Source organism: Medicago truncatula, chromosome 4, assembly GCF_003473485.1.
Source record: "Medicago truncatula cultivar Jemalong A17 chromosome 4, MtrunA17r5.0-ANR, whole genome shotgun sequence".
Taxonomy (NCBI): domain Eukaryota; kingdom Viridiplantae; phylum Streptophyta; class Magnoliopsida; order Fabales; family Fabaceae; genus Medicago; species Medicago truncatula.
The window spans coordinates 56754679-56767772 of NC_053045.1; the positions used below are offsets into that span (position 1 = coordinate 56754679).

General features: G+C 34.6%; 1 protein-coding gene across 1 annotated transcript; it reads right to left on the reverse strand.

The window, feature by feature from the left end:
- Nucleotides 1-1383: 1383 nt before the first annotated feature.
- LOC25494008 (UPF0613 protein PB24D3.06c) lies at nucleotides 1384-11959 on the reverse strand. The gene is made up of 9 exons (XM_013602718.3): nucleotides 11741-11959; nucleotides 11159-11235; nucleotides 6021-6126; nucleotides 4834-4926; nucleotides 4652-4717; nucleotides 3484-3629; nucleotides 2450-2558; nucleotides 1848-1912; nucleotides 1384-1743 (listed from the first exon to the last, which is right to left on the reverse strand). The coding sequence occupies exons 1-9, from the start codon at nucleotides 11957-11959 to the stop codon at nucleotides 1596-1598; spliced, it is 1029 nt and encodes a 342-aa protein (XP_013458172.1). The 3' UTR covers nucleotides 1384-1595.
- Between the last annotated feature and the right edge of the window lie 1135 nt (nucleotides 11960-13094).

The window sequence follows — 13094 nt, forward strand, 5'->3', positions numbered from 1 at the left end:
TCGTAAAAAAAAAAATGTTGTCAAAGTAAGTACTAGTACTTATGTTGGAGATGGATATCAATCCCTCTTTCTCTTTATCACTTCATTTCTTAAAGCTTCCGCTCCAACTAAGAAGCTAAGAACATATGCAATAAAGTCAAAGATGTCATAGAAGTTTCATATATTGATGAACATGTTTCTTAATTTTGCAGTTCATTAGAAAAACTATAATGCGGTAAAATGGGTAGCATAAAAATTGTTAAAGCCTCTTAAATAAGACACTCTATCACAGAATAAAATTGAACTAAGATGTGTGAGCTCACTTCAATATATCACAGAATAATGTTGATTAGTAAACTGGATTAGTTCAATAAGACACTCTATCAAGCCACACATTTAACGGTTCATTAAAATTGAACTAATCCAGTTTACTAATCAACGAACACAAGTTTCATTCATTTTCAACCAAAAAATAGGCTGATATGACGATAGGGCCCTTCATCCGTGGTGCATCGAATGACCCTTGTTGGCGTTGCACTCTACAGTATACCTCACCGACACCGACATAAATACAGTGAAGTATGAACTGCGAAGATTGAAATTTGAAACTTGAACTAGCTAGCTTTGCTGAATGATGATAGTAAAAGATAAAGTATGTGCGACAGGTGGGACATTTATGATTTATGTCATTCGGAATAATTGAACTGGCGAAGCCTGATTGATAGGAATGTGACCACGTAACATGCAATGTATGTACCACACCCAAACCAGTGCCACAATATTTTCACATCTGTTTCTTTTTTGTTTGTTGGCATCAAAAACGACAGTGGAGCTTATCCGTTTACTCTCCCCGGAACATCACAGATAAAACGTATATGGCTGGTGGTGGCGGATTGTTTTCGTGAAAGCACGAGCTGCATATTTCTATGAAAATAATAATAAGGTGCCATTTAACATCTACATACAAATGCTAAATTTGTTCACAATGTCCAATTGTCATTTACAGTATGTACTTAAAATAACATATAGTTGCATTTAATGGCGATGCACGTTCTTGTGAGATTGTGAAAGTGCAAGGGTAGGTGCACCGATAAATGTATGTATAATATCACGGTAAATATGTCTGAATAAATGGTAGATCACCGTGATTCCGCCATATCCAAATGATACCATACATATGCTGAGTTCAGTTATTTTGTGGTGTAATTTGAAAGATACAGTAAAGAGCGGAAAGTCTCTATACCCCATCTTAATTATTTATTATATCTCATGCTTTTTCTCTCATTTTTGTCTCCTTTTCTCTTTTCAGTCTTCACCAATTTGCTGCAGACCGACTGCCGCATGTGAGAGAGGAACCAAACACATGTGAGTCATGCATGTGCTAGACGAATGCTACGATAACAATGAATTAATCAAAATAATATACAAATTTTTTCCTTAAGATAATTTATACTACCATCTATTATATCAACAAAAAATAAGGCTGCAATAACAACCCAAACAATAAAAAAAAAACGATAGATAAATAAGCGATCGAAAATAAATATTGGCGAATAGGAAAAAAAAAAACTACAATGGCAACCAAAAAAGGAGGAAAAATTTGATAGACACCTAAATTAACTCCATGGGTCGTCCCAGCCCTTGGGTCCCTCTCTTTTTAAGAAATCAATAATAGCATTGACAGCTTCTTCAACTCTGTTAGAAAGGGAGTGGTTTCCATATTCAATCTCTACTTTCTCTGCACCTCCCATTGCTCTGCATAATCTGCACGTATTCAAAATGTACACAGTGACCATCATATATGTTCACTCCTCTCAAACTGCGGTTAATGCATACCAAAAAGCACCAGATAGAAATAGAGAATTTACCGCTCAACTAATGCTTTCTTATCAACGTAATCTGGCACATATTCATCAGCCATTGAAAATATAACCTGTAAAAGAAAAAAACCAAGGCATACCAAGATTTAATTTTGTTGTAGTCAGACTTAACATTTTACATGACATTATAATGTTTTGTTGATCCGTGTAACCGATTCCATTTATTGGGAGAAGACTTTTGTAGTTGTTTTAACATTTTTACAGAATAAAAATGATCACAAGGACATCATTTCTCTACGAAAGCACCAACGTTTAGCATCACTTAGACCAATAATGAGCTCTTATTGAAGATTAGATGGTAAACAACTTTAAGCTCTTTTTTGGGTATGTGTGGAGTCACCAGCATCATGATTCAAACTTCTATATTCAATCCATCTCCCTAACCACCTGAGCCAACTCTAGGTGACCTTTTAGCATGCAATTTATGCCTCCCTATGTTGCCAAATTACATTTCAAAAGAACATTACTGTATACCTTCTACATAGAGGAGAAAGAAGAAAGGACATTTCTGCACCTAGCAAGGTTTTTCTTGGCCAAAACTTTTTTAGGGGAAAAAAAAGAATAATTATGTTAGATGGATATATGCACACCTGGCAATGTGTGCTAGACATATGCCCGAGTCTCATCCTCAATTGATCATCACTAAGGTCGGAGCTGAACAAATCGTCGTCACCATTATATGCACAAAGGGAGTGATACCTGCACAAGAAACTGCTTGTTAGGAAAAGAGAAATAACATGAGACAACAATACCTTTTCTTCGGTATCAAATCAATTTCGATACTAATAAACAGTAAATAGTTCTCGCGGACCAACAAGTTGGGCATGTGGTATTACTCCACTAAGGAGCGAAAGGTAAAGAAGAGGAAATAATAGGTGTAAATAAAAAGACAGATCACTTAATAGGTGACAAGTAGTCTATTGGACAACTGATACAACTAAATTGAGAAGTAATATCTAACAAATTGAAACCTTGTACAGACAAACATTATAGCAGTATAGCACTAACTTAATTGGAAGGCTGTCATCATCCAGATTTAGCAGTAGAGGAATCCCAAGAAAGTCGAGTAAAATTTGAGGATTTTGCAATTGGCAAGCAAACCAGAAGTAAGGATACTTGGGTTTACCAACACCATTATTGGAAGGGACCAACTTATACAAGTAAATTAGGCTTGGCTAGCATATAATTCAAAGTATGATGAATAAATAAAAAACAATCATACTTGTGAATTATCAGAGGCATATAAATCTTGAAATTGTTTATGCTTAAAGGTAATTCTTACTTATGCATGTCCAAATGTAGGAAATAGGCAGTCATTATTTGACATGTGTTAAAGCTGTAGGTGCCCGCTTTTAGAAATGCACTAATCTTTGAAAAATGTCAGTAGACATGATAATAATGATTGTAGTGCCAAAGAGATTATGTGGATCTAGCAAAACTATGAATTTCTCTATATACATACAACCATTTCAGACTGATGATTGAAGAGCAAAAGATTTTCTACAATTGAGTAACATTATTGTTTTTTTAAAACAGGGCATCATCAGTTTCTAAAAGAAAACCAAGATTACAAATATTTGGAAATCTCAGCATTTGTACTGCTACATTATTTATGTACACTCACCTATATGCAGTAATTGGGGCACTAGGATCTGCTTCCCTTGGCATTATCTCTGGACCTCGACCTTCGCTTATCATTTTAGCAGCCAAGTCAATCATAGCAGCTGTCTGAGGGAGTGTAGATTGATATTCCCTATCACTGACCGGAGCCTGAACAGTTAAATAGAATAGAAAACAAAGTTTTCAGTGAGAGAGAACAGACACTATAACAAGTTATATATTGACATTGAACAAACTAAGCATCTACTATTTGATTTTGGTTTGGTAACACTACAATCCAACATTTCAATCCTTTGACTTCAAAATTTTAAATTATACAGACGTTAGAAACCAAATTAAGTACGTTAGTACTTAGTAGTAGTAACTGATCCACACCTATTACTCATTTTATATCTTCTCATTTAAGTTACTGACATATTTCCTTGTTCTGAGGAATCTTATCTTTTATATGTTTCATAGCATGTAAACATATCTTTGATAGGATATTTGCTTTAAGGTAATTTTCATTTTTCTAAAATATTAGTTTATTTAAGATTTCACTTTTTGTGTTAGACACTCTTTAGGTTCATTATTCATCTAACATACTTTTTGATGATTGGATAAAATAAAATTTCTTCATAATATCTTATTTGAATTGAGTACTTTGCATGTAAAGGAGTAAATCAGGTTGTGTCGGAAGAGCACTCAACACCTAAGGCTTTGTTTGCGAGTTTGGATGGAAAGGAAAGGCTTGGAAAAAAAGGAAGGAGTAAGTGGAAGAAATAGAGGACATTGGAAGGAGGGGCTTTGGGGGGCTTATTTTACTTCAAAATATAAAACCCTCCTCATCTGGGGGAACTAAAAAATCTGGGGGAACTAAAAAATTGTATTGGAGGAGGGTTTTGGGGGGGGTTATATGAATTCTTCAAATTTAATATATGTTGTTATAATATTCTTAAAATTAAAAATATATTAATCATAAGCATGAATTTATCACTGTGAAAAAATATTCTTTCAAAAAATGTGAATCAATTTTTCCCTATATTTCTCTCCCCCCAAAGCCTTTCCTTCCCCTCCCCTCCAAACTCGCAAACAAAGCCTAAGGGAAGAAGTGCCTCACAAAAAGAATTACTCTAGGATTTACTTGGTTCTACGTAAAAGAGTTCGTAAACTGATCTACTATCAACAAGTACCTGCAAGATGGCAGCACGAACAGCTCGGGAGCAAGCAAAATTTGTGCGCATGTAATGCACAATATCCTGGAGAAAATGATCAAAACAAGAAAAGTTTATTTAACTTTCTCAGAAAACATCAGTAGCAAGAGAGGGAGTGGAAGTAAAGTATGGTTCATCATTTTAATGGAATAAAATATAACCTGACAACCAGTACTGTGCCCAAGTAATGCCACACCTTCAGAATCTTCTTTGTTAATTAAATAATTAATAAGCTGATCCAGATCCTTAGCATCCTTCAACATTAACAAGCAATTGCAAACTCAGTCATCAAGATAATTATTCTCATCAATCAGATAGAAATTATAATTTTGCACTTTTCACTTAAACCTGAGGATGAAGAGCACATTAAAGCTTCAGAATCGAGGTCTTAAATGGCCATGATATTGAGGTAATGTATTTCAAGTATACTAACTCCATCCTTATATATAGAACTCTCTTTTTTTAAGAAGCCAAACTAGCGCACCGAAATCGGCAATCGAACATGAGACCTTGAGAGGTATATATAGAACTAAGTTTTCAGAAATTTACTTGTCCCTTTTTATCGGACCCCCTTCAATAAAATACTAACATTTGCGGTTTCAAAATATAAAAGTGGCTAAATTCTTTAGTTTACGGTCACTAAATTATGGTCCTGGGTTATCAGGATACTTAGTTTACGATATTTATCAAAATAGCTACTTTATCTATATAAAAAAAAAAAACTACATTTTGAATGCACCGTTGATTGCGATAATGCTGAAGGTCTCTAGTTTAACTGTTTAACAGTAGAATAAATTATTTATATAAATTTGATCAAAAAGTATGTCTTTAATTGTTGTTGAGTATAATTCTGACCTGAATCGATAATTGAACATGAATATAGAAATATAGAATTTTAGGAAATTCTGGATTCTTGCAATAAATAGTTCATTTAATCCCTGAAATGAAGGGATTCAAGTCATTCAACTATGTTCCAAGTAAAATAAAAACTATAAGGCTGAGAGCTAATCCCTCAAGTAACTCATATAATATCCCAAGCATTGTTTTGGTCTCCTAAACAAACAGCCGAGTCCTCTATCACAAAAACCTAATGTAATCACCAAGACCAACATTTGCTTTATTATTAACCTTGGCAAGGTCATGTTGAGCAAATACTATGTACGCCATGCTAAGGTAAAAAGGCATTTCAGATTTCACTGGAAGCTTACTTTTCATATTTTAATATCAATCATATAAATCAAAAGCTTGTTTTTGAGCTCATAACGCATCATATTAATAAGCAACAAACTAGAAAGTTTGCAACACTTAATAGCAACAGCACACCCGGAATTATAATTTATTTGATTACCTGTTGCAAGCTGGAGATGCCATATCCACTATAAGAAGATGACATGAGAAATTGAACTAGTGACCAATTCTCGCGGTCCAGAGCAATTGCCAGAGGTTCTAAATATCTACAAGAAGAGGAAATAGACATTAGAACGAAACTCGTCTAAGGTTCATATCAAGATACGAAGCTTAAAAAAATGGAACAGTGCAGGGACCATTACAGATACTATATTAATAAATAAATTTAGGGTAGTGTTAACTTGTGCATGTTAAGAAACCTAAAAGAAGAAATATTCTCTAAAATTTTGTGCATTTAAATGATTAAAAAGTTAAATATTGAATGCAATGCACACATTTCATTAAGTTTTTTCTATATGAATCATTAACTTGTGCCTTCAAATTAACATTTCTCATAAATTTATAATCATGCTAACTTCTTGCAATTTTAACCTCAAATGAAGAGAAAAAAATCATACATCAATTTAACAATAAGCTATCAACACCAAGTGGAATAGAAGGTAGTTGTTATTTAAAATTAAGTTGTACCTATAAAAGTTACAACAACAACCAAGCCTTATCCCACTAAGTGGGGTCGGCTACATGGATTAAATGACGCCATAGTGTTCTATCATACACCAAATTTGGATCTAACTCATTGACCTCTAAATCTTTTCTAATGATTTCTCTAATAGTTTTCCTAGGTCTTCCTCTACCTCTTTTAACTTGACTCTCCTCCATTTGATCTTCTTTTCTTACCACGGCATTTACGGGTCTTCTCTCTACATGCCCAAACCATCTAAGCCTATTTTCTACCAACTTTTCTACTATGGGTGCTACCCCCACTCTCTCTAATGGTGTCATTCCTAATCCTATCATGTCTAGTCTTACCACTCATCCAATGCAACATCCTCATCTCTGCTACACTTACTTGATTCTCATGTTGACTCCTAACCACCATACAATAACGCCGGTCTGACTGCTGTCCGATAGAACTTTCCTTTCAACTTAAGTGGTACTTTCTTATCGCACAAAACACCTGAGGCTTTTCTCCATTTCAACCACCCAGCTTGAATACGATGGCTTACATCTGCTTCTATTTCTCCGTCATTTTGTACGAAGGACCCAAGATATTTAAATCGTGTAATTTGGGGTATGATATGCTCTCCAACTTTCACCTCCAAGGTAGACCTACTTCTCCTTCCGCTGAAGTTACATTCCATATACTCCGTCTTGCTTCTACTCAAGCGGAATCCATACGCTTCTAAGGCTTGCCTCCAGATCTATAGCCTCCCGTTCACTTCCTCCCTCGACTCATCCACCAAGACTACATCATCTGCAAAAAGCATACATCTCGGTGCTAACTCTTGGATGTGTTTCGTCAATACATCCAAAACTAAAGTAAAAAGATAAGGACTTAGGGTTGATCCTTGGTGCAATCCTATTGCTATGGGAAAATCTTCGGTAGTCCAATCATGCATCCTCACACTAGTCGAAGCTCCCTCGTACATATCTTTGATAGCCCTAATATAGGCAATCCTAACCCCTTTCTTCTCCAGGGCTTTCCACAAAATCTCTCTCGGTACTCTATCATACACCTTTTCCAAATCAATGAAAACTAAGTGCAAGTCTTTTTTATCCGTCCTATATCGCTCCATCACGCGTCGAACTAAGTAGATTGCTTCCATAGTCGACCTCCCAGGCATAAAACCAAATTGGTTATCTGTAACTCGAGTCTTCTTTCTTAGTCTTCTTTCGATCACCCTTTCCCATAACTTCATGGTATGACTCATTAGCTTAATTCCCCTATAATTCGCGCAATTTTGTATATCCCCCTTGTTCTTATAGATTGGAATTAAAGTGCTTCTTCTCCACTCGTCCGGCATTTTCTTTATCCTCATAATCTCATTAAAAAGGTTTGTGAGCCACACAATCCCTCTATCGCCAAGACTCTTCCACACTTCGATAGGTATGTTGTCCGGCCCAACTGCCTTGCCACTACTCATCCTTTTCAACGCTTCTATAACCTCGTGCTCTTGAATCCGACGATAATAGTTATAGTTTCGGTCCTCCTCTCCGATGTCTAACCTGTTAGAATCTGGTAAGATCTCATATCCTTCGTTAAATAGTTTGTGAAAATACTTTTTCCATCTACCCTTAATATCTCTTTCCTGAACCAAAACTCTACCCTCTTCATCCTTAATACACTTTACTTGGTCCAAATCTCTTGTCTTTCTTTCTCGTCCCTTAGCAAGCTTATATATAGATTTCTCTCCTTCCTTGGTACCTAAAGATTGGTATAATCCTTCAAAAGCTTGAGTTCTCGCTTCGCTCACCGCCTTCTTAGCCTCTTTCCTAGCTATCTTATATTTATCCCAAGTTTCGACATTTTTACACCTAGACCAATCTTTAAAACAATCTCTTTTGATATGAACTTTACTCTGAACATTGTCATTCCACCACCAAGATTCTTTACCCCTAGGTCCAAAACCTCGAGATTCTCCCAACGTCTCTTTTGCTACCTTTTTAATCTCATGTGCCATCCTCTCCCACATATCATTTGCGCTTCCATGTGGTTGCCTGAAGCCTCCCTCTAATATCTTGTGTTGGAATATCCCTAGTTTTTCACCCTTTAAATGCCACCACTTGATTCGCGGAGGCCCATTTTGAGTTCTTCTCTTAGCCCTCCTCTTTACCCTTACATCCATCACCATCACTCTATGTTGGGTAGTTAAGCTCTCTCTCCAGGTATGACTTTACGGTCCAAACAAATCTTCCTGTCAGATTTCCTAATAAGAAAGAAATCTATCTGAGAACATGAGACCCCACTCTTGTAAGTGATTAGATGCTCCTCTCTTTTCCTGAAACAAGTATTAGCTATAGTAAGATCAAAACCCAATGAAAAATCTAAGATGGATTTACCCTCTGCATTAATCTCCCCGAGACCATACCCCCCATGCAAACCCTCGAAACCTCTCGAAACACTCCCTAAATGCCCATTTAAATCCCCTCCTAGAAAAATCTTTTCTCCTAACGGGATATCCTGAATTAAGCCTTCTAGCTCCTCCCAAAACTGTACTTTAAGGTGTGCTTCTAACCCTACCTGAGGTGCATAAGCGCTAATTACATTAAAGGTGTACCTATAAAAGTTAAAACAATAAATTCTAAATTTACAAAGAATGATGTTTGTATAGTGTTTCACGGTCACTTTATTCTTTCAAAGACATAGATTTTTAAATGCTGGAAGGAAAAAAAAAACTTCACTTGCTTTTGATAAGACGCCTAGGCATATTCTAGAAGAAATAGAGTGGGGTCAAGAGAGTAATTTATTTAGTGAGCTAGAATATGGTTACCGCATCTGTAGGGAGGGGAATCTTAATGATCCATCCGTTATATGAGACGGCAATAGGAATGAGGGAATCATGGAGAGTTATTGGTAGAGTCCGTTAGAGGAGTTCTCTTCGGTTAAGAGCTGTAGAGCTCTGGTTATGAGTCTTTGACTCTGGTCTATCCTTTCATTTGCTATTCCTTTGTTGTAGAGCCTCTAGGCTAATCTTTACCATTAAATAATATAAAGATTTGCCTTATTTGTTTTTGTAGGTTCTACAAGTTTCCCTTTTAATATCGAAATACTATATGCTAACTCTGAAAATATATATGACAGTAACTAAATTTACAAAAGAAACAATTGCATAAATTTTTAATTGCAAAACCTATTAAAATAGGTAGATATTAATAACTTAATAATAAAAAATTAGCCTGTGGATACTGGTTTGTAATAATAGAAACAGATCAACTCATAACGGAGAGAAAGAGAGAAAGTAGAGAGTGATTAAACTCTTTGTGTTTCAATTATGTTGAATCAGTATAACAATAATTTGGTGATTGCTATTTGTACCAACCAATCAGAACTGATTCTCAATCAGTTAGAACTTGTGCTGAGTCAGCACCAAGTTAGTTACAAGTTACAATGATAAGGCCTTCTTTGGCTCTTAGCTATTTTGCTATCTCACTTAGCTGTTTTAGCTATTGCTAACAGTATTCACCAAAAAAAATAAAAAATATTCCTAACAGTAATAGAGAAACTCATAAGGAAAGTACGGAAAACAAAGAGAAAAAGAGGGAAAGTGGAGAGTGATTAAACTTTTTGTATTTCCATTATGCTGAATTAGTATTACAATGATTGTAATTGGTATTGCCAATCTTTTTTTATTAAATGGTCGATGTCAGTATTATTAGTAATTGTTAGTATTATACTGGGAGTGGGAATTGAACTCACAACCTCTAAATCCTCTATCACTCTGCTCCTTAACTCCCCACCCCCAGCCACCAAGTCAACCTTATCCCCGTATTTATACCAATCAGAACTGATTCTCAATTGTTACTCTATTAGTTAGTCATTAACATATTGCAGCGAGAATAAACTAAATAAGAACTGGTAAAAAGGTAACAATCAACAAGCTGTTTTACAAGGACGCATTTGCATGCTTAAAACCAGCATTTTATTTAGTTAAACTTTTTTATCTCTTATTCTTTAATTCAATCATGTCTATCATCAAAAGATTTAAAAACAGAAAATAAGGTCTTGAGCAAAGGAAGAATAACTAAACTCCTATAAGGACATTGGGACTTATGTTTTAATCCTAAAGTGAAGAATTTGATGTTTGAAACCCACATAACAAGAACAGAGGATTCTGTATTGTCAAAAAAAAAAAGAACAGAGGATTCTGCTTCCATAGAAAACCAAACGAAAGTTGAGAATGAAACAGATACCAATGAAGAGATTTTGAGACACATAGAAGGAGTTGAGAAGCAGGCCACAATTGTATAGATCATCATAAATAATATTTTTTCTCCTGAAGGATTATACTAACAATAAGCTCAAAAGACTATAACAATGCTCGTGCACCAAATGTATTACAACGGCCTATATTTCTTCTGATACTTTTTTTTTTGAAAGAATTTCTTCTGATACTTGCTGAGTAATAATGTGTTCATAATTATAGATTCATTGGCACGATAAATTTCAAGGTTTATACTAAGAATTCACATGCTTGAAAAATTCACATTTTCTCCTGTTAGTGGATGAGTGATGACACAATAAAAAAAAAAAACTTTAAACTATATTCAATGTAAGAAATGATCAAATATTGAACTTACGCGGTAGCAAGAAATCCATCAGTCAATCCACCAATAAAAATAACTTGCCGTTTGAAATCGCCACTTTTGAATGCAACCTGCCAATAAAACAATTTATCACAAAACCGTTTCACTACAAAGATAAAGGGGAAAAGAGGATTTTAAAAGTAAAGAAGCAATAGAGAACAATGTTCAATGTCTAACACAAACATGACACCAACATATGTGATTACATTTCAATCACTTCCATTTCTTTTAACTATTAGTGTCTACACTCTCCACGTCGGTGTCGGTATCAGTGCTTGATAGAGAAAATGCAATGACGCCTAGATAGAGACCGAGCCGGAGCAAAGCAGGCATTAGATTAACAAAAGAACAATACAATTACAACTCCAATACAATCTCCATAACATTCAGAGTAATTTCTAAAATTCAAACTGTTTCAGAATTGTTTCACATCATGCCGAAAATGCCTTATACTAATCTTAGTACACATGATCAGTGTCGTAAGTGCAATCAATTAAAACAAATCAAGTAAATAATTGAAGCTACAGATAAATCAGATCGAATCAAAAATTGAAAAAAATAAATTAAGTAACGGACCTGAATAGGATTAGGACCGTATTTGAAAAGAACACCTCGAATTTTATTTTTACTGACGACGGGGCCGGTGACATCAGAGGAGGCGGAAACGGTTACGGAGGAGTTACTTGACATTTTCGAATCGGTACGGCCAACTCGAACGATTCCAGAAAACCAGGAGGTGGCGGAAGAAGAAGATGATGAAGGCGTTGAGATTGAACGAGTGATTGAGGGATTCATTGATCTATGAGGTGTACATTGTTACGTTGATGGTTCACGAAGATGATGTATCGATGGACTTTCAATTTTCGTTTCAGTTTCGGTTTCGCTTACAAGAAAATCAGATTGCGCGTGTCATCACTGCGTGGTACTTACGCGCGTGGAACTAACTACAATCTTGCGGTGGGTGAACTGAACTAAACCGAATGTTGCATGAAAATGAAAATTATGACACTCTTGTTACATGAAAATTTATTTCACATTTTAGAAATCTTGCGGTGGGTGAATTTCTCTAACCCTATATTACTCATATGAATATAAAATGCTTCTAGCTCAACCTCCAAAATAAATTGTAAGTTTATAATAACTTTGTCATTTCGTCTATCTATCAAAAATAAAGACTAAAACACAATTGAGTTTTATTTAGTAAAATAAGTGATAGAAAGTATTAAAAAAGAGTATTTTGATTATTTATCGTTGTAATAATAAATATGTAAATATTTTATGCAAATATTCATCTCTTTGATTTTTATTTTTTTTATAGATAGACGAAATGGCAAAGCCATTATAAACTCACACACACAAATGAAGATACCGGGGTTCGAACCCCAGTCATGGCATCCAATCTAACAATTTTGGCACTTTACCAGTTGAGCTAGGACTTTTGAATCTCTTTGATTTTAGTTTTCATAAAAATATCTTTTGTTTTCATCCTCGATGTTTTATTTTAATATTTACAAAATCATTTATATAGAAATTAAACCTATAATATTCATTTTAATCTTTATTTGAAGGGATTAAAAATAAATATTAAATATTCTATTTATTACAAATATCAAATTTAATATGAAATAATTTTTTTAAAAAACCTACGAAAAAAAAAAGAAAAAAGTTATATTTTTACAAAGACCAAAACCAATTTTTTCCTTTTACCAGGACTAAAACCAAAATGCATTATATCTACATAAATCATTTGCATATTTAAGCTTAGAAAAAAAAAAATTGGACGAAAAAAGAATTTGTAAAAATTAATATAGAAGAAAACTGGCAAAGCCCAACCTGTAAACAACCTGGGTTCAGTTATGGTCTTAGACTAATACTTTTTCACCCTATTATTTTCTTACGCTCTATTATTTTACAAAAACATCCATGGAAT